The sequence below is a fragment of the Myripristis murdjan genome, chromosome 4 (assembly GCF_902150065.1).
Source record: "Myripristis murdjan chromosome 4, fMyrMur1.1, whole genome shotgun sequence".
NCBI lineage: Eukaryota > Metazoa > Chordata > Actinopteri > Holocentriformes > Holocentridae > Myripristis > Myripristis murdjan.
This window is the reverse complement of record NC_043983.1, coordinates 16733235-16759958: the sequence shown is the minus strand read 5'-3', so window position 1 is coordinate 16759958 and position 26724 is coordinate 16733235. Positions and strand designations below refer to the sequence as shown.

Genomic DNA, 26724 nt, shown 5'->3' with positions numbered 1-26724 from the left:
GTGAGAGAAAGGTGGCATGACTATTTTCAAAGGAGTTCCCTGACCTCTGACCTCAAGATGTCTGGATGAAAATGGGCTCTATGGGCAGCCACAGGTCTCCCCTTTGCAGACATACCCACCTTATGCCAATCCAATCCAGTCTGGAACACAAATCATGCAGCTTTTTGCAGGCAGCACAAATGTGTTATTTTCGCCTATTCTAAAATGGTGTATTTCTGCATACTGGGGCCTATTGGGTTCGACTGGAAAGCTGAGAATCTCAAATGTTGAATGAGCCCGGTTTTATTCATGTGTGATGATGTTAGCCTCCATAGTAGACATGTCATTGTTGTGAGACCATTTTTTGAAACTTGACGTCACTGCATAAAATGACCCATTGTGATCTCAAGGATAATCACAGCTGAGACTTGAAAGTCACAAACTAGAGACTGACAATAAGCAGGAGTGTCTGAGCAATTTCCAGAACATAATGCTCACCATCCAATCTTACAGAAATCTCGAAATATCAAGTTTTAGATACCAAATCACTGCATTGATTTTTCTATGGTGTTCCTCTGGGTCTCGGTGTCCTAACATGGTATTTTCAAGTGATTTCTGGCCATCTTTATTAATTTTCAAGTGGTCAAAAATGGCTACGCTTTGCATCATATCTGTGTAACAAATAGTATCAACACAAAAACTGCAATAACTTATGACACACAACTGAGCATGGTGAATATAATAAATAAGAAGGCGCCTAACCAAAACACAATGTTCATTACAGATTTATGACTGTTATAACTTGACACACAGGGTTGAGCCGCATCTCAAATCAATGATGATGATGTTGACCATTTCTATGTAGCATCTATTTTTGATCTTTTATTCCCCCCCTCACTGAGACGGGTCTAAGGGTTAACTCAGTGCGAGCATGTGCACACAGGTGGTGACCCGTCACTGGATGTTTGGACAGCGGTTGCCAATAGTTACCGGTGCAAACCGCCATGTTGGAAGATTGACAACAAAACAATGAAGCGGTATGGTAGAGGCAGAGGACCTGGAGGGTAAAATGCCTAATTTTTGCGCGGTGGTCGGCTGCTCCAATCGCTCTGGGAAAGGTCTGAAGAAATCGTTTTACAGAATCCCGAGCATCGTGAGCCACCAGGGCGAAAAGACGCGTCTGCTGAGCATCAAGAGGAGAGCGGGCTGGCTGCAGGCGCTGCGGAGGAAGAACCTAAACCTGAAGCAGAGCAACTACCACTATCAATATGATCAATACCGCATCTGCTCCGATCACTTCATCACAGGTGAGTGACGCACCATGAGCCCAAAGTGAAGAAAGTCAGCTGACGAAGCCAAACGAGTTCACCTGAATAACATTACCTGTGTTGCTTAGTTAACTTTAACATCTAGTCAGTGTAGCAGGGTGTTTCGTGAGGTTTAGCTGATGTCTGAAAGCTCCTGGCGAACCGACACAGGAGGTCGCGTCTTTCAAAAAAGATATATTTAATATTTGGCTAACGCTAGCAGCGGCATTCACCCTGCGTTAACTCCTTTTACCCTTTATTTAATCCTAACGCAAACCCCCTAGCCGCTCCGTATTCAAGCGTAGCATTATTCAGACACTAACATGTGGTTTATTAATTTGCCCACTCGCACTCTTATCGTCAATAAGCAGCTGTTTCATGTTAGCCGCTAAGTGGCTAACGTTAGCACTTCCTGATGCGAAGCAACGTTCGGTCACGTGACGTTTACTTTGCTGACGTGGGTTTTTAATCCGTCTAGGAAACTCTTCGTAAACAATTAAACAAACAGCAAAAAGGCATCTAATTACATGACACAGTGGAAAAATGTTTTCCAAGCTAAATGAGGTAATTTTGTTTTATTAATATCGGTCAAAGCGACTATTAAATACAAGTTATTTGTTTTTAGTGTCAGAAAAAAAGGAAACATGTAATTAACACAAAGCTCCCACAAATAAATATTGAATTTTTGTCAGCATTTAGTGTGTGCACCCTTTGCCTTGGTTCCAGCATGTGCACTTGGATTTGTTATCTTGCTCGAGAACGAACTTGTGAAAAATCAAACATTTTTCTTTGTGTTTCACAGTGTATTAAAATCTGTATAATATTCATAATGCTTTAAATCAAAACAAACCTCTAACTCCAGATGTTATTTTTTTCCCTATCTCTGAATCATGACAGCTTTATGTCCCATCTGTCCGATGGTGATTGATTTGGCAGGCTGCTGGGTCTTGCACCGTTGTTAAGACCTCCATTTTCTCTATATATTGCAATATTTGTTTATTTATTTTTTACACATTGTCTTTAGCCATTTTAAAGACACATGAAAAAGAAATGTTCAGTGAGATGTGCAGCTGTGATGCACTTTGGTAGCTGTTACTGTGAGTATTAGAAAGTGTGCTAACACAACATGTCACCAACACTTCTGAGAAGGAAATGCTTGTAACTGTTCAGATCGGAAAGATAGATGAGTTAAAGTGGCAGTAAGGTGCACAAAAGGAAAGAGTGGACAAACTAAATGATGATAGATTATACACCATGCTGGATGCTCTGTGTGATTGTCTGCTGCATTATTGTTTGACAGCGAAAAATAAATGAACAGTATTGAATGGATGGGAATCGAATGAATGAAAGGGCGAGCTCTGGCTCTTGTATAGGGCTGCACATTTTGAAAAGTAATCAGCAGTTTAGCATTTTATAAGAATATACCTGCCTCTAGGTGAAGTTTAATCGTAATTGCTCCCGCTGAGCATAACACTAACTTCCCAGATGGATTATTTTGTGTGGATGACCTTGGCTTGCTTCCTGTTCTGAGTTGGCATTCCCCATGCTGATTAAACTGCCTCAGACTTAATTGTAGGCTCTGCTGTTATTAAAGATAAGTTACATGGAAACACAGTTGTTAATATTCACACTCATGAAGGTAAAGCTCAATTCCATCGTCAGAATCCTATTTTTACTTGTATTTTTACATGTTCCCCATTGTTTCATGATATTTTTCTTTCACTAAAAATACCCAAGATCACATTTCTTTCACTGGAAAAGACATCTACTGTAAAATGAGACAATGACACCTGCCCTCTAACAAAGAACGGAAGCTCCTCAGAAGCACTCATATTGGGCTGCTCTGGTTTTATTCAGTGTATTGCTGTGGATCATTTGTTGTTTATTCATCAGGTTGTAAACTTATGTATAATTCCAAAATTACAATATTCTGCAAAAAATTAAGGGTACAAGGGTGTGCTCCTTTTTGGCATAACAGGACAGAAAATTAAGTGTACTGTACAATAGCATATACTGTTGCAGCATCTAATGGGATAACTCATTATATATTAGGCCACTTAAAGTAATAGCTTCACTTATTAGCTCCATTTAACAGAATTATGCCCTAACATGTGACAGTATTTGTAGTTTGTTAAAACACTGGCCAGAAAAAAAAATTATAATACGGAACTAAAGGTTTTGTCAAAAGATAATTTGCATAACATGATGCAGTGTAAAATCTGGACACTGATGGGAAGACATAATTACAGCTATTAGCAGTGATGGCAGTGGAAATAAATGTCTGTTGGAGTGTTGAATGGGAATTTAACTCCAGCAGCCGTGTGACATCAGACTCCCGAAGCCGATGAAGCCGCCCTGTCATGTGATACTTGGGACGTCAGCAAGTTTCCAGAGGGGTTTTGGACGTCCATTTGTAGCACCTGGATTTCAAAATAACTGATTCCATACAGTGCCACTCCTTCAGTCGGCCCAGTAACCTATAGTGCACAAGCTTGTTAACTGAACTGAACTTAATTTAGCAGTGAGTAGACAGCAATGTTTTTGATTGACTGGCTGGATCTTCATGGTAAAAATGCTACAAGCCACACTGTTCAGCATGCCCAGATTTATCGATTTTCTGATCCTGTCTGATCAGTTGACTCACCCCTACAATGCACTGCGCCCACAGTGTATCTACATTAAGTGATCAGCTTTAGGGACATTCAGTAACACTTCCCTGGACTAGAGCCTGATGTTGCTTAACCAAATCACCGTTTCACATGGCCGCTATCTATCTAAAGACACTGTTTGTAGCAATTGGTAATTTTTGAACTCTTCAGCTCAAAAATGAGTGTTTTTGGGTGGTTGTGGAACAATTATATTTTAATTTCTTCACATTTTAATTTTATTCATGATCTTAGTTGCAGAAGGGAGAGCATCGGTAAAGCAATAATTAAAAAAAAAAAAAAAATCAAAGAGCCAGTAGCTGAAGTGTTACTGGCAAGGAGTGCCATGTAGAAACATACTCGAGGTAATACAGATGAAGCACATCAGAGAGTGTGGTGTGTTTCTGGCAAGTTTTCAGATTACTTTATCTGGAATGCATAATATAGCCCACAGCGGGAAAGACTTGTATCCAAAAAATGAAAAAAACTGAATACTGTTGATCATGTAACTTTGCCAGTTTGGGAAATTAGTTTCGTGATGGGTCTGTCTGATGTGGGAGTGCCACAGATACCTCAGCGTGTGTGTGTGTACCACCAGTGTTAACTTGATCTGCTACATTTTTCAGGTGCCCCTGCCACATTATATGATGTCTCCAATCCTGACTGGATTCCCTCGGTTAATATGGGCCACCAGTATTTCACATCCGATGGCCAAGCAGGGTGTGGACAGCACAAGAGAAGCAAGAAACTAGAAAACAGAAACTTCAAAGGTAAACTGTACTGTATGTCATTAAACCAATTAATCGCTGCCAGCAAAATCAAGTACAATTGTGCTATGTTTGTCAGAGGTGCTGGTGGCTTCTGTTGATTATATCTTCTGCGAGGGTGGGCTCCCCCATGGAGACCAGTGTGTCAGATTTGTTTTTTACATAGCGCATTCAAATTAGGAATTGTTCTGAAATAACACTTGAGTTAGCCTAATTTTCTATTGTTGCATAATGTGAAATGCTGAAAGTGAGCATCAGTTTTTATACTGTATACAGTGATGCTGCACTGGTGAAGGTCATTGTTTTTGTGGCCCTGCTTGTCTAGATTTGAATCTTATTACTGTTTACCCTCCTACTCTCCCTCAACCCAAGCCTGTCCACTCTCCTTTTAATAAACTCCAGCAATGTGTAGCCTGTTAAATAACCTTCCACCATATGTAAGTGGAGTTTTAAGAGACCTGGTAATTTAGATGGCTGTGGTAAGTGAGCTGTATGGGGCGAAATCTTGCGCTGACTGGAGTCGAACCATTTGTAAAAAAAAAAAAAAAAAAAAAGTCTTTAATTTAATTTTAAGGCTGTCCTCTGTCCATTCTCTTTCTGTGTATCAGAGATGCTAATTTCCCAATTTCACTCCTGCGCGATTTTTGCGGTTTATAATTGTCAGGACAGCTCACATTTGTTGCACATGTGGTTTTGTGTGTGTGTTGATAGATCGAGTGCAGATCTCCTGTGACACGCTGGCAGACACCACTGAAGGATATGAAATAGCAGATTGCTTGGAGTTTGATCAGGTATGATTTCATTACGATGACCAAAGTTGACCTTTATGCCTGATATTTGTCTTGTGTAGTGAATCGGTTTAAATAGCCCACTCGTAATTACCTGCATTAAGCAGTAGGGCTGGGACGATATGCTTTCATGTATATCCTGATTTAGAACTATCATAATACTTGGATGCCAATTCGACATGTTTTGCAATTCTACAAGTATTCCACTCTTTGTGTTTTTTAAAATTATACTCCTACCCTGATCTTCAGGGGGGAATCAAAGGTCAACAGAAGTGATATTCGTCATGTGAAAGCTGGGAACTGGTAGATTAATTTGAGATGCAGCTCTCAACTGTGTGTCAAGTTTATCATGGTCATAGATCTTGAGCATTATGGTTGACGCATGGCCATTTCCATGCTCAATTATGTCTTTGACAATTATGTCTTTGACATAATTGAGTTTTTGAAGCAATTTTTGGGTTGATGCCATTTGTTACACAGATTTTGAGCAAGATTTAACTACTTGAAAATTGATAAACATAGTCAAAAATCCCTCCAGAATGCCACATTGAGACACCCAAGACCTTGCATAGTTTGTGCCCCAGACTGTATTGGACTGTCTTCAGGTGGGCATGTCTGCACAGGGGAGACCCGTGGCTGCTCATGGATCCCATTTTCATTCAGATGACTATTCCGGACTATTTAGCCACCTTGCCAACAACCTAGCATGACATGCTGGGTCCTTAGAGCTTTACTGGATCAGGAATGAAAAAAAAAAAAGATTTAAAAAAAATGGATTTAAAAAAAGGCATTGCAATATTTAAGTGAATTGATTTTCTTCTGTCTATTAAACAGTAACGCTTTATTAGGCAAATTTACTTGAAGCTTTTGCCTATATTTTCGGCTTTTTGATTGCATATCAGTACAGTCTTAACCTTATGACCTTTGGTGCCCTTAGGATTATCATTCATTGCACAGAAAATTACAAGTGAAGGAGGAGACAGAAGAATTTTTGATACAAGACAGCCACCCAGCATTTGGTGAAATCCGGTGTGTTACCATTAAAGAAGAGCCCGATGCCTCCCCCTCCTCCACCGTATCGGACACACAGGGAGTAACTGAACTGGTCAGTACATCTGTGAGTCCAGAGTGAGTGTGGAAGCGTTTGGAAGGATGTTTAGAGTTTTATCCGCTTGCTTTACAAATCATTTTGTGATTTCCTTATTTTAAAATGTGTCCACCTCTTCAGGCACCGCATTTACCAGACCAGCTGAACGAAGAGATGGAGAGATCGTCCTCTTTCACACAGTGTGAAGACGCTGAAAAATTTTTTGTGAAGCAAGAAGGAGAGGAATTTGTGTTGGTTAAAGAGCGTGCAGTATCAGGACTTTATGGATCCTTGGAGTCATCAGACATAGAAGAAAATTAAATTAATCAAATATGAAAGGTAGGTCTGCACAATTCATAAAAAGACAAAACGCAACTACTTCAACAAGCAACAACCTGGTTTTTAATTTAAAAAGTTTTTTTGATTGCTGAATATATACAGTAGGCTACTGAAATATCTACATCTGTATGGTTTGTTGTATTTTATCCCATGTTTGTGTGAATGTTTGTGTATCCGTGGTTTGTGTGAATGCTCATTTCTGATTGGCTGGAGGGTGTGGGGTTAAAACTGTAATGCACAAAATGTCTGGCTCAAGTTTAATAAGAACTCCAAATTCACATGTTTGTCATAAGGTTTTGCACCAAAATATGTAACCATAGCAACAAAATTAAACTTTGGCATTAAACTGCATTAGCCGTTAACCACCACAGTCTGCCTCATTTTTAAAATACTGATCATTTCAAAACTGTTATGAATGTTTTAACAGCAATACTAAGCTAGCCAACCCATTTTGTAGATATGTGTGGTTTATTATCTATTTTGCAAATTCGCAATGTCCACAATGCCGTGGCTCAAGTTGAATAAAGTTAGCCAAATTAGCTAACATTCACATATCAGGCTGTATTACTAATTTTTATTTCCAGACCATATCGCTCCCAAAATTAACCAGCTCTCCCTGTTTTGTTTTGTTTTGTTTTGTTTTTTTAATCACTGGCAAGTGGCCATTATGTGTGTTAAAGGATTGTTATTGCACTCTGAGGAGACAACCATCCTCTGCTTTGCATTTTATGGTTCTTTGCCTCCATGCCATGCAAAACTTTTTAATACATCTCATCATGGATTATCCCTTACGTATACCACTGATATACTACTCAGCTAAATATGGCATCCATTAGAGTGCATACTTCCACCACTGGTATGTAATTGTCAAGATACACCAGTTCCACATGTGGTTAGTTCACCAAAAGTGAGTTATTTTTTCAGTGTCCCATTGCAGTTTAGTTTCACATCAGGAGATGTGCACATTGTCATGACATGAAATATGTCTGTTCAAATTCCTCCCTCTTTAAAGCATTTTCCACTGTTATTGCAACACCATACAGTCAGTCAGCTTCTTTGTGTGAGGCCCTGCCAATCGCCACGCCGCCCTTCAGCCAACTGATATGAAAAGTTATTCACTTCCTTTTCCCCTTATATTTTATGCAAATTAATTCATAACCTTTTGGGATAAGCTGTCAGCAGAGGAAGGAACGGGGTGTTGATTATTTGTCCTTACCGTGCAGCTGTGATAAACAGCTGCATCTGAGTCGCTTATAGAAGAAGTTCCTTCTTAAATTAAAGTCGTACAAACAGAATTGTCCAGACCTGAAAGAAAACGATTCACCGCTTTGATTAAAATTTTTATCTTTTGTGTGTTTTCCTTGAAAGCATTTTGATGCATTTTCTCCTTACAGCTCCAGTTGGTGTCGTACCTCTCGTATTGAACTGTGCACGCTCAAGATTCATAGATGGCAGACTGAGGTGACTGAGTTGACGAGAACCTATACGGCCCCTCAGAAACAGAACCTGGAAAATCTGCTTCTCTGAAAGATGGTGACATAATCATAACAGAGCATCCTGAAAATAAGAAGTGAAAAGGTCATAATAACATTTCAGTGGTTTCCAGGCCTGCACAAGAAGACTCATACACATACAAGCCTATGTGAATTTTTGGAGAAGATGGACATTAGGACTTTTCAAATCCTTGACATTGTTCTTTTTCCCAAATTGAGAAAAAACAATTCTATCAGTATTCTAATATTCAGAAAGTGATTGCACATGTTGCTGAACAGACCAGACATTATGCCTGTCAGCTGGCTGGCTGCCTTTGCATGGCTGTTATTTTTTTTGTACAGTTATTTCTTTGAAGACTGCTGGCATTGTGAGTCACACGTTGCAGCTGTAGCAGATGTTATATCTGTGAGGAGCGTCCGCTCACTCTACTGACTCCTTCGTTTCAATTACAATACACAAGTCTGAACAGTGATTACTTCTACAGCATCCGCTCTCCGCCGTGTTGGCTGTGCCTGCTTATACCAGCCGACAACAAAGCACAGCTCTAATCACAGTGGGCTGTGACTGTGCAAAAGCAGGAAGTCTTTCTTATTACTTCAGTAAACTCGACATGATGGAATAGAAGCCGTTTTTGTGCCGCAGTTCTTCAGGCACTGTTCAAGACCGGCTACTTCACCAGAGAGACACTGCATTGCTTCGACAGAGGATGCACCAAGTTTATGCAGGAATGATTGATTTTATGGAAACAAGACTTCCACAAGTGTACTGCGGGACCACAGAACAGCTAGAAGTCACCGCTGGTTTTGTGAAACCGACTTCATTGATTTCAGCTCAACAGACAAATCCCTGCAGGAGAGGCTTGGTGTGAAATGTCTGAATTCACTAAGCCCATTTTTGGATGACAGGTGCTAGGAGAAACAAGGCCTAGGAGCATACTGTACAGATAACAGCTCACATGAAACTGTTGGAGTCAGTTTTGTGCAAAGACCAAGAGTAGGGTTCCACCATCCGTCATGTTTGACTATAATTAAAAAAAAAAAAAAGCAAGGCATCAGGCCCTCTGAATCTCCCATACCTCAAAGTTTTGCCAGTTTATGGCCAATTTACAGAAGACTTTGAAACTTCCTGTCACTGAGACTGTTGCTCATCAGTGGCAGACACCCTCTCACCAATCAATAACACTTACAGTTCCCTAATTATCAGTTTCTTCTGATTCAAAAGCAGCTTTAAGGCGGCAAGTCAAGCCCAGGGTCTCACAGCCCGTCGGTGATGTCTGGCCTGCCTGATAACAACATGGAGGATGGACTATAACTTACTGCAGTGATATTCTTAGTGCAACAGCAGCGCTTTGTGTCACACCACCAGTGGTGATGAATTATTCCGGGAGCACTGTTATGATCTTTTTAGAAAATATTATGTCATTAGTTGATCTTCATACTTTTTTTTTTTTTTTTTTTTTTTTTTTTTTTTTTTTTTGGGGACAAAATAGTGCCTTTTAATTTGATCCAAGTGGTTGGATTTGTGTAAATATGTTGTTTCACTTGAGATTATTCTTGTAGATATCTTGATCAGCCAATTTATTTTCTGACTGAGAAACACATGGAAAGCCATCAGGATGCCTGCGTGGCCTTTCATACTCTAAGAAATAACATATCTGTCTGTGTGAGCTGGAACTTAACATCTCCCACTTATCCCGGATGATGATTAAAACTTGAAATATGAAAACTGTTGAGCAGAAGCCTGTGGTATTCCTGGTGAGTACCAATGATAATGTAATTGGCTAATTATTTAAGTTCATATGGTATAACTGGAATATGACTTGGCATGTGTTAGTTTTGTTATTCATAAAATGCGATTTTTTTCTGTGGAGAGAATTGCTGTTATTGCTGCAGATTATTCCTCAGTAAAGAGACAAAACTGCATGTGAAAATAAAGCTTCACTTGGTGTGATGAGTTACATTTTTCATTCTCCTTTTTAGAAAGAGGCGATGTGGCATCAAAGTCCACATTCAGAGCCAAAGTCTGACGGTCTCTCCTAGTTTATTAAATATTCTGAGGCACTTCTGTCTTGGACTTGCACAGCAGGAGGAAATCCAACTTGTACTCAGAGTGTCTAGTGCTTAATTATCTTAAGTGCCATTAGTGTTGTCACAGAGTTGCTCACATTTTGCATGCTGTCTGCACGTGCACAGCGAGGTCCACATGTAATCAGGCAGCAAATAGGGATGAGGTTTCATGAAATCAGTGAGATTGTTTTCAGAGTACATTTGTTATGCAGGATAAGAGGACACAAAAAAAAATCGCCATTACTTTTTCGCTCGTCAAGTATTGTTTGAGAGTCTTTTCACATATGTCTATCTAATGATTAGGTGTCAGGCAGCCGCAGGAATGACCTGATTGTGCAAGAACATGATACAGTAATTGGTTTCCCATAAAACAAACAAACACACACACTGCACAAGTATGTGCATCAAGACTAAATCCTGTGTTTTTTAACATCAAAATATGTTCCCTAAATATTTGATGGCTGTCACAAAATATTTCCATGACTCTGTATTGCAACTATTCAAAAGCAAAAAGTAGATCTTTGGTTATTTTGAAACACAGTTGCAATAATATATTAAATTTATGAGACAGTTGAGGCAAGTTTTCGTGCCTCAGGATTTGTTGCTCATACAGAATGTCTAGATTAGAATACAGTAAGATTTGTCTTGTGTGTTTTTTTTTTATGGTGAATTTGCTTTTTCATAAAGAAGACATGTATTCCAACAGTATACCGCATTAAAACACACTGTGTGAATGCACAGTTTCTCCAGGTGAAGCGTTTGCCAGAAGCATCAGGACAAAAGGAGCTTTAAACAGGATATGGAGGCTAATCTACCTTTACTGCTGACCTTTGATTCTAAATACCAGGATAGGCGTTATTAACAATAAACTTATATGGCACTTGTTAAAACAGTGTTAGAAAGTGCTTCAAGGTCAATTAAGTGCATTACAGACCTATTCAAAGAGGATAGCAGGAGAAGCAGATGACGCAAAACAATCACATCTGGAAAAAAAAGGTTAAATAAAAAGCCTCCTTGATATTATATTTAATAACGTAATGTAATTCATAATGAGTTGCATTGCTGTTAGTGTCTGATGTATGTAAAATAGTTTAAAGAAGAGGCTGGATAGGGACCATCTAATACCTCACCTGTTCTCGAAATTCACGTGACACACACCAAAACACTACTTAAATTAAAATACCAAAGCTTAAATGTGATACTGACATACAAGGATGTACCCAAACACAGTTTTCCATAAGCAGTCTTATAGGTAACAAGCATACCGGGAGGGGGCAGAAGGCATACCCTGCATCAATCCCATTCATCAGCTGCATCCTCAAATCTCCCTCCTTGCATGGGTTAAAAAACGCCACAACAGTGATGTAACCTGTTACATCTGTTTTTAAAGCAGTGTTAACCTTGGCTACTGATGGGCAAAGTAAAAGAAAGAGCAGTAGCACTGTGGAGGCTTTGTTTAGGCAAATTGGCTGCCTGGCATTGTGATTGATAATGATTTTATTATTCATGTGTCCATGGCCGAGGATACCTCAATTGAAATTTTAGGAACTGGAGCTTTTCTCAGACCTAGAAACCAAAGAGCGTTACCTAAACCTGTGAGGAACAGTTTCCCTGAGCTCTCAAATTAAAATTACCTATTCAACCATATCTCCTTTAAACTGTCTTCCTGCTGCTACCAAATGAGGTTCAGAGGAATTGCAAATTAAGTGCAAAATCCCAGACAAAAAGAAGATGTTGGTTTCTATTACACAGATTACAAAACTGGAAGAACTCTAATTTTTTAGTATTAGATGTAGTAATGAAGTCACTGGAGGCTATAATGCTCCAGGAAATAGGGATTAGGCTTAATGATATGTAAAAGTCAGTGACTTTGTCCTTTAACTAGTTTTAGCCAGAGCTGGACACAGTCATACTGTGTATATGCTGTTCCAAAGGCAGCCTGCAGGTTGAAACCGCTTCCACCAGTGTGCCCTTGAGCAAGGCACTCAACTCAATGCCCAGCTGCTCTGCCCGACATCGGTAACTGTGTTTGTACTGGCAGCTCTCTGGTGTGAATGTGGAGCAGGATGGTGCTGACATTCTGTGGATAAATAAAGGTAATGAAAAAATACTCAAAGCAATGAAAAACATGTTGAACTAAATTAATGAAACCCATCCGAAGTCTAGTAGTTTGACCTTTCATCAGTTTGTTTTGCATGATTCTCTGCTTTTCACACCTCTCACCTCTGCCGCTCAGCAGATCTCCAACACAAAGCTGGAACAACAATGAAGCGATGCTGATCAATTAACTCGGTTTCGTGTCCAAATTATTTTACTATGTAAAAAGGCTGATTCACACTCAAAGCCTTTATGCATCAATAATTTATTCAAGCCAAACTTTTTCGGTATTCGTGAAATGTTTTAATCTGTGCGGGTCGGCATCAGGACAGATATCATTTTGAAATAATGATTGATTTACGAGGTTTGGTTACATATAACTGTCTGAATGTCAAGCTCATAACAAGCATTTTCCTCTGGCACAGAGATATTACTACTGCAATTCTATTATTTATTTTCACGTGATCACACTTTATGGGACATGATCTGTTTTTGTTGTTTTTGGCTGCAGTCAGAATACGACAAAACATAACTGAGGTTCATGATCTGTAACGGATGTTTCCAAAAATTTGTTTACTAGTGTCACATAATGAGGCAAATACGATCTTTCCTGCCTGCAGCCTTTCACTACATGCCACTCACCCTGACATCAGTTCACTAATGACTAGCAGTAGACAGATGAATTAACACTAGAAACCCCCTGGCGGGAAAAAATCTGCCCTTAGAGGACAAAGTCTGTCTGCCAGTAAAATGTACCCAGAACAATAAAACACGACTCTATAATCAGAGCAGAAAAGCTGAGTGAGACCAAACACTACTTTCACTTAAAAGTCCCTGAACTTTGTTGCACTGAACAGAAAATTTGGTTTGCAGGGAGGCATAAAATAAATCTTCACAATACAAAGACGCACTAAAATGAATGGTAAAAAAAAAACGACTTTACTTTTGTTGCTTTTACTTTCACTTACATAATTGAACGGCAACAGAAATGAGTGCACAAAGAGTTTAACTGGTGCAGAGAAAATTTAGGGCATGTGGGATTGTCAAAAACTTTTAGTTAGCTTCTGGTGGCCTGTTTCAGATTGTCTTCATGACGGGGAGGTCTGTGACCCTGTGGGTTTTGCATACGATGGTCTCATGAAGCCATGTGTTAGGGTTTGTAACATTCACCATACTGCTTTGTTTGTATTTTTTATATATAAACCACTAAGTTTCTGAGGGTACAGACATTTTGTCACATGTGCTTCATCTACAGCATCTCTGACATAATCCTCTATTCAAGAATCCCTTCCCAGCCTCAAGGAACATCATCTGTGTTTTGTGTTCACAAGAAGACATTTTGTTCGGTAGCAATTACATTTGTAATTCCCAGAGCAGTCCAAACATAAGCCAGTACTGCAGTAGGATGTGCACCACTTGCAATTTTCTTTTTCGAAAGGCTGTGAACACTGGTTCGTAGATCTCCCGCAGCGCGCATAAACAATGTCAATACTTGTGCTGAGCAATTTGTTTTCAATTTGCAAGTCCACCTGTGTCTCAGTGCGGGTCACCAAAACTCCCAGTCTATTCATCTCATCCACCACTGACCTTTTCAGAAATGCCTCCAAATTGACTTTGTCACCCGTTTTTCAAAAAAAGACACTCATACTCCTTCACGCCGAGGTCTATTTCCATTCTGACTGGATCTGAGAGGCGCGTGTGAAAATCTGGTCTCAAATGTCTCCATTTGTGTCACAAAATATGTATCCATACTGAACTACTGCATTAAAACAACTGTCAGCTGCCAATTGGGTAAACAACACCATGGAAAGATCTGTTCATCTTCATGCCCTCATGTCAAATGGGACAGCTTTGAGGTTTTAACATAACAGGTTGTACCATGGTGGCAACTAGAGAGCAATATACACAAAATGTACAATAATTACCTGTAATGTTTGGATTGCAGACCAGCACAATGGGAAGTGATGGGATTTTCTGTCAACAGTGATGTTATATCTGGAGGCTTTTAATAAAGAAAATACTTAACTCTCCCAAAACAGAGGCCACTTAATGTGACACGCTGTATCCACAGTCAGAGGAGATGGAAAATATGATGAATAGGATAAGCTCTACCAAAGCTTTACTGAGAGAGAGAGAGAGAGAGAAGACCATTTCCCGATCTTGCTTCTCTCCCTTAACGGGCTTAAAAATGGCACAACTTGAACTTTAACATCTAAACAATTCATACACACTGGACGCTTTACGTCTCCAGTGCAGCAGGATCACTGATTAGAAAGCTTAACCTTGGAGACATGCTGATCCTTTGCTTGGCTTCTGTCCTTGAGGAAGGACAGAAATCGCCAGCTAGTTAGAATGACTTTCCTGTCAACATGATCATTTGGTTGCACTGTGTGTCCCCAAGGATCTCTGAGGGTCTGTTTTTTCACACAAGTAACAAATCCCACAGAGTTCCCACAGGCCGCATACTACTGTTATTTCCGGGTGTTCTTCAATCCCTAAGGATGCTTTTTTTTTTTTTTTTTGGACATTTTGCGGTAATAAAATATGAAACTAAGGTCAATGCCCTGAAGTTCTGCTATGTCTGTCATTTATCTTGTTATCAGATAAGATAATAACAGCATGACAACATTCTTGCAAACAAGAATTCCTTGTTTTCAATGCAGTAATGAGTTTTCTTTGAGTTTTCTTTTTTTCATAAATACTCTACACATCTGATTACCTTTTCTAAATTCATCTGAAAGCTCTGTCGACTTTTGAAAGTTTTGAAATTTCTCGGCTTAGTATTTATATCTGATGGGAGTTTTCCTGAGATCATAAGTAATTTGCAAGGTGTGGTCTTGTATACGATACACACAGCGTATGTCGTGCCATGTAGTGCCATTCACATTCCTGTGAGTTTCCACTCCGCCCACTCACCTCTGAACCAAATGACACCAACCTGAGGGCCTGCAAACACTTACAAACCTTTAGACCTTGTAAAATCTGTGAAAGTTGATGTATTAAAAGTCGTCATATCAACTGTTGTATTGTAGACTATCTCCTTTTTATTCTCTCTTTGGGACTTATGCCACTTTTACTGAACACACATTCATAACCTAGAGATACAAAGGAGTCTAGCTGTTGGGTAAATATAAACCAACATAATATCTGAATATCTGAAAGAACACTGAAGACCACAGTAACGTAGCTAGGCATGGACATTATGGTACAAAATTGTAATACTTCACTTATGTAATAGTGCTGTTCTTTTTTTCTGCATCCACAAGAACTGCTCTTAAAATGAGTGTTGATTCAGTGCTGGCACTCAGACACAATTGATGATCCCTCACTCCCACCCCACTTTTTAGATAAAATTGTTAAAAAAACAAAAAACAAAAATGTGGTAAAAGTGCACTCAGTGGTCAGTAAACAAATGCAGGATCTCTTGTTTTCATGTAAGTGCTTTCAGGCACTCAACATTTGTAATCCTATTGCTGTATGATGAAAAGCTTGCGATTTTTTTTTTTTCAGGAATTAAGCAAAAGGTCAGATTTTCAAATTGACACCCATACATTTTGGAAACTCTCCAATGAGCACTGGATGGGTTTCATGCGCCCAAAAGTAATTAAACTTGATAACAACCGTTTAAAACCACACAAACCCTCGTGTCAATTTGACCTAAACTGGAGTTTGAAGGTTTTTTTTTTTTTTTTCAACAGCAGTGCTCTGAAAAACTGGCATCTGTTGTACCACTTAAATATCCTTTCATCCAGTCATGAAATATATACCAAAATTAAACAACTTGATGTGCTTAAGTTTTTTTTTTTTTTTTTTTTTTTTTGTAACATCTCAGACGATGTTATGGTAATACCCTTCTATGTGACTGTAAAAAGCCACTTCATAGTCTTTAGGAAGTAAAGAATTCAACAGTCAGGAAGCATGATAATATCCATGCTTGAATGTGGCATAAAAGTCCGGTGATTTACAAAGTTAAAAATAATGTTACAACTACAGCTTCATATCCTGTACTTTTTCCAAGATTTTGTTTTGTTTCTTTCAAAATTGATTTTGATTGAACTTTGAAGAAATTCTTATTTTGGAAAAGAAGAAAAAAAAAGATTTTTCCTCCCTAGCAAGACTGAGTCTCTATCTGAGGTTGGACTGATTGTCGTTTAGGACACAGGATCTTCGAAAAAGCCCTTCGAAAGCTTGTGTGACACAGAGGGTACAAGAAAGGGTTGATGGCAGAATTTAACCACAGAAGCCAGAAGGTCATCTCATACCAATAGTTCTCCACACATTTACCACTGCAGGCGGCACGGATAATCATCAGTAGTGTGTAAGGGGCCCAGCAAATCCCAAAAATACAGACAATTATGGCCAGAGATTTGGCAATCTTTTTGTCACGAGAAAGACGAGAGCCTTGTGTTCTGCGTCCAGGCGCAACGCAGGAGGCTGAGGGCTGGAAAAGCCTGGAGTCTTTACGGCATGGAGATAGCTTCTTCCTCTGCATGAAGATCTGGCTGTTATTGGGGTCCTCAATGGAAGAGGGGGACAGAGCCTCATCATCCTCAATAACTGCAGAAATAGCAGTGGGCTCGCTGGACGACACCTTCCGAGTCTTAACAAAAAATACAGACCAGCCGCCGCCGTCTTTGTGCGTCTTACTGTGTTTTTGAGTCTTGGTGTCGTCCTCCACGCAGGCTGCCCGGTTCTTGTTCCTGCGGTGGATGTTCAGGTAGATGCTGAGGTTGAAGAAGGCCACTGATACGAACGGGGAGAAGAACTCAAAGGTAGAAGCACTCAGCAGGAAGTACCAGGTAAAATAAAACTCAGCAAAACACTCGTTGGCTGGTACAATGCTCTGACCGACGATTGTCTCCCAGAAGATGATGGCAGGCCCGTAAAGGAGGAAGGCCAGCACCCACACAGCCACCATCTTGGCCACAGCACGGCGGGTCATGTTTCGCTGTGCCCTGTATTTAACCTGAGTCAAAAGAACAGCAGAGGTGTAACTGGTGAATAAATGAGTGGTAAAGGCAATTAAAAAATATGTTACACATTAAATGATATTTGTTAAAGGTGCACTATGTAAAATTACAGAACAGATACGAGGAGCTCCAGGATATCCCAATGTGTAGATTTTTCTCCTCTGTCCACTGATCTACATCTGTTGAAAATTTTCAACTTGACTGACAGAATTCACTCCTACACCTGACGGAAAGTCAGTAGCGGTTTTAGGCACGGGCGAAGCGGGCAGCCGCCAGGGGTGGCATTTTTTCATGTCACGTGGGGGGCGGCATGAGCACAAAAAAAAAAAAAAAAAAAAAAATCATCCTCGCTGCAAAGCAGTTTTCTATTTCCATATTCATCTGAATATAAGACGATATTTTTTTCCATTGAAAATGCCCTGAAAAAACACCCTCGTCTTATATTGGGGGTCTAAGCAAATACTCATGTATTGCACTTGCATATGTAAACCAGTAGGTAGGCTCGCCTGATGTCGCGATTACCGGCGAATGGCCACATTGCGCAGTCAATAATCAACCTTGTTGTCTGTGTCACGGAAGGGCGCAAGGCAGTAATTTCGCCCAGGGCGGCAACCGCCACTGTGGAAAGTGTTTTTAGCAAGAGGTCAGTGGAGAATGAGCAAAATCAGTAAGCAAATATTGATACTAGTATTGATTGAATTTGACAGTTAAAGTTGATGTATAATGTTATGTTACATGTTGAATAACTGCCGAATAAAAATGTCAATTTTTTTTTTTTTTTTTTTTTGTGGTTTAACATTTTCGTTAAACTGCATGAGTAATTTGGTCAAATATGCCAAGGTATTTCAAAAGTCAAACTGTTGACTAAGACTGTTGACTTGTGATTACAACAAACAAATGCAAAAATGAAAAAAAAACAAAACAAAACAAAAAAAAAACATCAGCGCTACATGAGGCCGACAAGGGCCAACCATGAGTCTGGCTCTTTTTTCAGTTGAGTTTTTTATGCAAAAAAAATTGTGGTAATATTCAAAATAGCCTATCAAATCAAATCACCCAAACAACCTCAGTCACTGCTGTAGAGATTAATCTAGATATGCACCCTCTAACTCAATTTGATCTGTCTCCTTAGACAAACTTTCCAATTCTGTCACTTAAATCTGATACCTTTAAAGTGGATGTGATGAGGCCACTGCTTAACAAAAAAAAAAAAAAAAAAAAACTTTGACCATCTAATCTCCTGTTTTTCTCCAATATACTTGAAAAAACTGTAGCTGTTGAGCTTTATGACCATATGTCCTCCAATAGTCTCTTTGAAGCATTTCAGTCAGGCTTCAGGTGTTTTCAATCTACTGAAACCACACTTACCAAGGTGACAAATGATCTCTTACTTGCCATGGATGCTGGTACTAACTCTGTACATATACTACTTGACCTGAGAGCAGCATTTGACATGGTCGATCACACCATACTGTTAAAGCGCCTGGAAAACTTAATAACTACAATAATGTGACCTCTGAGTGCCAAGAGTTTAACTATGGTGTTCCTCATGGGTTGGTCCTTGGCCCTCTCCTATTCTCTGTCTATATGCTCCCTCACGATAGCTTCCATTATTATACTGACGATACTCTTCATACCTATCAAACACAGTAACCCCCCACTGGCCGCACCCTGTGTGCCTTCCACAGCCACAAGCTTTGCTTCATTCAGGCATTTATGTGCCATATTCGCTCCTTCTCTATTTTTTCTTCTGTGTGTCTCAAATGCTAGGGCATAACTGCCTTGTGTGAGTGTGGCAGTCTTCCTCCCAGATGTGCCCCACCCTCCTAAACTCCCCCATCCCCCTCGTCCTTATCATCCCTCCTCTTCATCCCCCTCGTCCTCTTCATCTTCCTTGTCCTGGCTTGCCACAGCTTTGTGGCTGATCATCGGCCTGCGCTGCTATGGTTTTGCCATCTGCCCCGCTTAAGCCCCCTCTGCTGCTTTTGTTGTCTTAATTTTTTCTTCTAGTATGTTTTCTTCTGTAATGTGACTGTATTGCTTTGGTAATTTGCCCACTGGGTTGGCACATATTGCACACTAGAGTGCAGATTGGGCTGCATATTTTTGTCCGAACCCGAACTGAGGCTAAGAGCATAGTAACCAAGCCTGACGCGAACCTGACAGGTATTCTTGTTTTTCTGTCCAAACCTGACCTGAGCCTGAGATTCTGCTGGTCCTCCATCGCTAAATTACATTTATTGCCTGAAATAGCCTACATGTTGCCTTCAATGTCATCATGTAAACTCCATCACTACATAAAAAGTTTCCCCTACCAAACAGTAGGTCCATCATTTTTCACTGAAATGATGCCAGTGTTACCAAACCTGACCCAAACCAGAACATAATTTCTAAATATTTGTCCAAACCTGGCTGGATGGGTCTAAACAGGTCCAGGTCGGGTATCTACACTCAGTTGGACACCTGTCTGGCCATGGAGGCATGTCCATTCCCTGTGGTCCTCAAAATTTCTTCCATTTTCCCTGCTACCCCCCTTTTGGGGGGGAGTTTTTTCTTGCCCACTGTGAGGACTGAGTTGGGAGTGTTCTTCTGTTTTGTCTGCTGTAAACTTGTGGTCCTCACTTAAATCAACCCTCAACAATTTTGCATATTGCAGCTTTAAATTTCAAGCAGTTATGGTCGTTCACAGCTCAACTGGATGACAAACACAGTGGCAGCTCATTATAATGAGACACTGTTTGTACTGTGCTGATATATAGCAGCAAAATGTGATATGGTGAAGAAAACCCACTTGTGGGGCCGTTTTGTGATAGCATGTCAGTGAAGCCAAGGGAAAGAGGGAGAGTTTCAAGCTGAGAGCAATATTCCCTGATGCAACCCAAGAGTGTGAAGTAGACATCTGTTTTTTTTTTTCTGATCCCTTCCTCCCTAGTCATCACCCATCATTTATTCTCTCCATGCTTGCCCCATATGCATTTCACTTCCTCTCAGCCTAAACTCTATCTTTTGTCATCCACCTCTCAGTCCACTTTGTTTGTGTTCTCATTTCTTTCTCTTCAGCACAAACCAATGAATATCTCTCTCTCAGAGGTGGGTAATGCACTGAGAAACACAACTGTGCTTTACTAATGTTGCTGTGGCTGAGTATGCTAATATATCTCTTCAGCATGAAAACAACTCTAGCAAACTACTGAGATAAAACCACCCCTGAAAACTATTGGAAAGGCGTTCTTTGGCTTCAAATGTGTCCGTTACCTTGTACCATTTAGTAAGCCTATTCCAAACAATATATTTAACTAAAAAATGAAGATTTTTCATGTTGGCTGCTGAGAATTTTGATGAATTGAAAATGTTGCAGGCTGTTAGACCACAAACAGGCGTATCAACCATCAATTGAACTGATTAGTAATAAGACAGGACAATTAATGTTCTCTGAGAGACTTTCAAGGATATGTGTGTTCTTTACTCTCAGAAATGAAGCTGAATTAATGTGATGACGACCAACGCAGACCATTGTGTGAACGTTCCATGAAGTAATCAATTAATTAGATAAGGTATTATCAGGTCCTACACTGACGAAGCCAATAATGAAGAGGCAATAAAGATGAGGTTGCTTTTGTTCCAATTAGAAAGCCCTCAGTATGAATTATGGGTATATTTACCTCCTCCATCTGTAATGCTGTCACTGATAAGCAGAGTGGACAGCAACTGCTACCGTTTACTTTCAAAATATTTACCAGGAGAATACTCATATTGTTGGAACTCTGTGCTGAAACTGACTGGGCAAAATGACAGATCTAAACCAGGCCCCCAAAAGCATTAAATGTAAATGATTTTCCACTACAAAGCAAAGTGCCTAGGGAGTACCAACACATTTCAGAATTGGATGGGGTAATGCTAGCTGCTTTTACATATGCCAAGTATGAGTGTGTGTGTGTGTGTGTGTGTGTGTGTGTGTGTGTGTGTGAAAGAGAGAGAGAGAGAAAGAGAGAGAGAGAGAGAGAGAGATAATGAGCATCTCCACCACTACTTACTGCTCTGGTGACTGACAGGAAGCGGTCATAACTAATGAGGACAATGTTGAAGACCGAGGCGCTGCAGAGCAGGTAGTCCATGACCAGCCACACCTTGCAGAGGCCCCTGCCCAGCATCCAGCGGCCTGTCAGGTTGTACGGGATGTACACTGGGATGCAGAAGGCACCTGGGACAGACACCGCATGATGACTGAACCCAAACCAACACCCTTCCCTCCCTATTTGCCATAATTCAGTGCATCACGGCAGACAGGTCACATATGAGCACTCACACACCTTAAGACTTCCACACAATCTGAAGGAATATTTGGACTCAACTCAAGGTGAAAAAATTATGGATTTATTTTGGATCGACTGTATTTTAACTGCAACGCCTGCAGTGTTTTGTGTCCCAATGGCATTTTAGAAAGATAACCCAGCAGTGGTGGCTTTATTAGAGAGCACAATATGTCAAGGCAAACAAACAGGAAAGGGGCTGAATATTTTGCAAGGGGAAAAAATGCAATTCTATCATAAACTTTAGAGAGATATGAATGTAATAGCCTACAAAAACCCAATTGCATAAAGGATGATAAGGTCACCTTAAACTCACAATTGAATACCACAGACATACTTTAAATCCCTATTGGAATTGTATAGGAGTATCATAATTTGTTATGACAATGTGAGTAACATAAAGCCCCATTTTGATCGTTTTCAGTAGCAAAATCGTTATATTGATGACCCTTAACACAGTGTCTCCTCTGTAATTTGTCTGCAACTGTGGTGCTTTGGATGATAATTCTAGTTTTGTCCCGTTAAGTTTAAAAATGAGATTCTAGTGTTAAAAAAATGCCTCAATCATATCAGTAGAGTCATTGTTTCTAAAACATTTAGATGATGCTTATTTCAGTTTTAGATAACAGTAAGGCTACATTACAGTCTTTATTTCAATTTCACATTTTCTTTGTCTTGTGGTGGTGATTTCCTTGCCGTGTTATAGCACCACTGCCAAATAGCTAAACACAGAGGAAACTGCTCAGCATAAGATTAAGGGTCATTTGAACGAAACAAAAGGCAGGCACAGAGAGAGAAAGGTGCCAACTCACCCACGAGAAAATCAGATATAGCAAGGTTGAGGAAGAAGTAGTTGCTTTGATTTCTCAGGGTTTTATCCACAATAAAAGCCATGATGACAAGAGCGTTTCCAGCCACAATAACGACAACCAGAGTCACCATGAGGACCGATAAGATGACCAGCAGGTAGCCCGGGAGGACGGTCCCAGCCTCGTGCACCGCAGGAGTCAAGTTTCCGCTGGAGTTGGCCTCCAGAACGTGCGCGCCCATAGTTACTGAAGTGTCAAAACCATTATAGACCTTTGGGATTCAGCGCGTGGAGACACCGAACTACTCGAGTCACGCACTCCGCCGCTGCCTTCCACATGACCACAGAGTCAAACATGACTGGAGACCAGTGATTACATGACAACACTTCCCACAGATCTCTCATTTTCTCTTTAAAGTTTTGTGGCTCGCAAAGACACAAGGCTTTAATAGAAGTAATAACAGGTGTATCCTCTGGGCGCGCGCTCCGCTCAGCTTGCGCGGTTGGTACAATGGTGCGTGCTGGGTGTGCGCTCACCGAGGAGCGCACCGCGGCTTTTGTCACCACCGTGAAACACCCGCGAATATAAACAAACACGACTTCCGATCATTGTCTTTTCCCAGAATAAAAGCCTGGTTGATCGCAGCATATACATTGCAGAGGCTTTTGTAAGGATCATTTGCAAAAAACAAACAAACCGAAATATTAGAATATCAATCAAGAGGAAACTTTTAGGGTAGCCTATCTCTAGATTTCTTCCATCCCTGGGCCCATAAAGGAATATCCTGCCTACTTCAGAATAGTGTGACAAAAAAGCATTGCATCAACTCTGCCAGAAATAACATTCAAAACATTTTTTTTTAACTGAGAAAATGCGCCTTTATGACCAAACGCTAATTTGGTCATAAGTCCTAGTGTTTAGAACGTGTAAAAATAACAGTAAAATTCTTTTTTTTTTCCCCCAAGAAAACAATAGGTTAGTAGGTTATATTGAAAATATAGTTTGTCTTCAAAATATCCTGCGCAGTAATGTGTAGGCTAATCATAACTGTTTGGTCTCAGTAAAATACACACAGTCCAGAAACACAGCATGTAGTCTGATTTTCATTATTATAATCGATTTTAATCTGTGATACTGGGGTCTATACTCAATGTTGAGCCACCTACAAGGAGAAGTGGAGCACTTCTCTATGCTTTTATTTTGGCAAAGTCATTTCCGGCCTTCATCTGCTCTTTTCATCCAGATTGACGCTCTGCCTCTTTGTCCAAGGCAGAGGTGGAGGGGAGAGGCAGGCTGTCCGGCACCTTCGGCCAAGGTGATCACTGCTTTCACATGACTTGAACCGCCTGCATGCTAGTGAAGCAGCTTCCCGCGGTTCGGCGAGCTAGATATTTACACAAATTGTAAACTATTGTTAGTTATTGATTCAGTGATCCGAGGTCAATCTCCTCATTTGTATTCAGCCAAGGCCGCTTCACAAAGGCTGAATAAATGTAAACCTACCATCCGCCTGTTTCCTTTGCGTTCCCAAGATTCCCCTTAAACTAATACCTGTGTCACAGCTTGAGCCCAATTCATTTGATTATCCAAACAACACACTAATCCGTTAATCAGCATATGAAAGGCAAGGCCTTCCTTTATGAAATTCAAATGTACTGTTTTCACGGGAAGAAATTACCTCAGGACCCTGTTGTTGGAATATGGAAAGTGTCTGTAGGGAACTTGTTTGTGTTCAGATTTTGGAAAAGGTCTTGTGAAGACCGACGTTTATCAGCCTCTGAACAATAATCACTGCCCTGATAATATGAAACCCCTGAATGGAAGCGGTATCAATGAGTTATTCAAAATCACAGGCTTAATAAATTAAGTTACATAGTATGAAATTATTGCTGTACCTGGAAAAATTAGGCCTATTTTTAGTTGAGCTCATCTGCACAATATTTGAGACCTTTTCTAATCCCCTGAGACAATTCACAAGTTTAAAAGCCCTATGAAACCTGCAATAAATGCACATTAATATATTTTCATATAGAAAACAGATACAAAAGTATGATGAATTTTTTTCAATTCAGAATAGTAGCATAGCAATAGGGGAGAGTGGGGTAATTTGTGCCAAGGGGCAAGTAGTGCCACCCCTGTTATCTAGAAAACCATAGAAGAAGTTGGTCATGTGACCACATATTTTTGAAGAGGCATCCATTTCACTCATCCTGCAAAGAAGGGAGACACATGGCTTGAGAGGTAAGCATATTTAAGTTCAAAAAACATTTTTTTGCCCTTCAAAGTAAAATTTCCATGATCAAGGTTTTTTGATTGCTGTGTTTGAACAATTATAGAAAACTTTGAAAACAGTTCACACAGGTTTTAGTACTTTAGTAAGCTACACCATGAGTCTATACAGTTAGCATGATGTTAGCTCAAAACAGCTGGGGGATGCATTTTTTTCAAAATGGTGAGCTTGGGGTAATTTGTGCCAAAGGGCCTTGGGGTAAGTTGTGCCAGTGCACAGCTTGTGATTATATACTATATATTACTTTATTGTATTTTATTGTTATTGTATGTTGTCTTCTTACCTTTGATCACTAAAACTATTCAGATTCAGATGAAGATGATTTGCAGGTGCTCATTTTTGAATTTTTATTTTGTTCTGGGTATGTGTTCATGTGGCGCTAGGCCTTGTTATAGAAAAGTGGCCTGTGATCTTGTTAAAATAATAAATAAGCGTTAAATAAATAATTTTGTATTGAATTTGTTTTGCTTTCATATAGCATTATCATTTGTGAGATTAAAATGATCTGTTTTACTTCAATTATCAATGGCACAATTTACCCCAGCGTATTCTCTCTAATGGCACAATTTACCCCGCACTGGGGGCAAGTTGTGCCACAAAACCACTTTTTTTTCGAAAGCTGTATTTCTCAAACAGTTTATATAAGATCCAAAGTGATTGTTCCCAGGGATGCACAACATCCTAAACTATATGTGCATATTTTAGTTGGAGGCATTACTGTAATTCCCTTGCTTTAAAGGCACTTTAAGTAAAAACTGGCACTATTTACCCCACTCTCCCCTATAGTTTTTTCTGATATAAAAAATCGCCTCTAGTACTATTGTATGCTGACCCAGTTTAAAGAGTTCTACCACTGTATACAGCAGATTTTACTATATTTTCCTCAAGTTTTATGTTGTTTTTTTGTCCTTCCAATATATGCCAGTTGTCTCAATCAGCATGACACACAACTGACTGAAATTGCATGGATCCAACAGAAATTTCAAATCTCCTAAGTAGGCTAATTATGCTCCCCAGGGTTGAGTACAAATTTAGCCACGAGTTCTCCACAAGACACTAAAAGATGTGATTAGGGGCTGATAGTTCAGTGTGATGACAGCTTGTCAAGGAGGAGGCTCTCAGATAAATGAATTGGGGTGCAATTACTCTCAATGGCTGAAAAGAATGTGGAGCTTTAGAAATTCAAATCCAGAGTTGGAACTTGAGGATTTTACGCACTTGGCCTGCCATCTGTTTTGGCCCTGATTCAACTTTTTTTTTTTTTTTTTTTTTGGACAATTTGACACAAGCCTGGAAAAATACTCGGCGTTATATCACAGTCAAACTTTCTTCCTGGATAAGATCAGCATTTTCATTCACCTAACACAGCACGCTGAACACAGAGGTGCTCCAACTGTGGCAAAGGAAGCCAAACCGACAAGTGCACCGATGAACGGGGTATTTTTAGGTAGAAATCCTCTGCTGTCTGAAACCAACCCTGACGTGGTTAGCATGCAGACCACGTCTTCCAAGGGATTGAATGACACAAAAATGGAGAGGTGAGGCAAAACCCCACAGGAGCCACAGGGAGAAGAAAATGCTCCAAAAGAGGAGCCAACTGTGAAAAGCTGAATATTTAACAGCCCTGAAGTGGACATCAAATGCAGGGGGGAATAGGAACAATATACGTGAAGTGTGTGTGTGTGTGTGTGTATGTGTGTGTGAGAAAGAGAGGGAAAGGGGGAGTTGTTGGTGAAATTCAATGAAATTAGACATTGGCAGGGCAACAATGTCTGA

General features: G+C 40.0%; 3 protein-coding genes across 5 annotated transcripts in view; 2 read left to right on the top strand and 1 right to left on the bottom strand.

Moving 5' to 3' along the window:
• Positions 1-924: 924 nt before the first annotated feature.
• Positions 925-9445, top strand: LOC115358453 (THAP domain-containing protein 4-like). Of its 2 annotated transcripts, none has more exons than XM_030050440.1 (6): positions 925-1286; positions 4558-4701; positions 5410-5489; positions 6424-6603; positions 6715-6912; positions 8307-9445. In XM_030050440.1, exons 1-5 carry the CDS (start codon positions 1019-1021, stop codon positions 6892-6894), a joined length of 852 nt encoding a protein of 283 aa, XP_029906300.1. In that variant the 5' UTR covers positions 925-1018; the 3' UTR covers positions 6895-6912; positions 8307-9445. The 2 variants fall into 2 exon arrangements, with proteins under 2 accessions (XP_029906300.1, XP_029906301.1); XM_030050441.1 differs by having other exon boundaries at positions 929-1286; positions 6424-6591.
• Positions 9446-16441: 6996 nt separating this feature from the next.
• On the bottom strand, positions 16442-23161 carry LOC115357952 (histamine H3 receptor). Its single transcript, XM_030049714.1, has 3 exons — positions 22662-23161; positions 21574-21740; positions 16442-17535 (listed from the first exon to the last, which is right to left on the bottom strand). The coding sequence occupies exons 1-3, from the start codon at positions 22897-22899 to the stop codon at positions 16678-16680; spliced, it is 1263 nt and encodes a 420-aa protein (XP_029905574.1). The 5' UTR covers positions 22900-23161; the 3' UTR covers positions 16442-16677.
• A 3460-nt stretch (positions 23162-26621) lies between these two features.
• osbpl1a (oxysterol binding protein-like 1A) overlaps positions 26622-26724 on the top strand; it is a 38652-nt gene continuing 38549 nt past the window's right edge. For both annotated transcript variants that reach the window (XM_030049624.1, XM_030049622.1), the window contains exon 1: positions 26622-26632. The gene's annotated coding sequence lies outside the window, so the exon portion shown is untranslated. The remainder of the gene's footprint in view (positions 26633-26724) is intronic.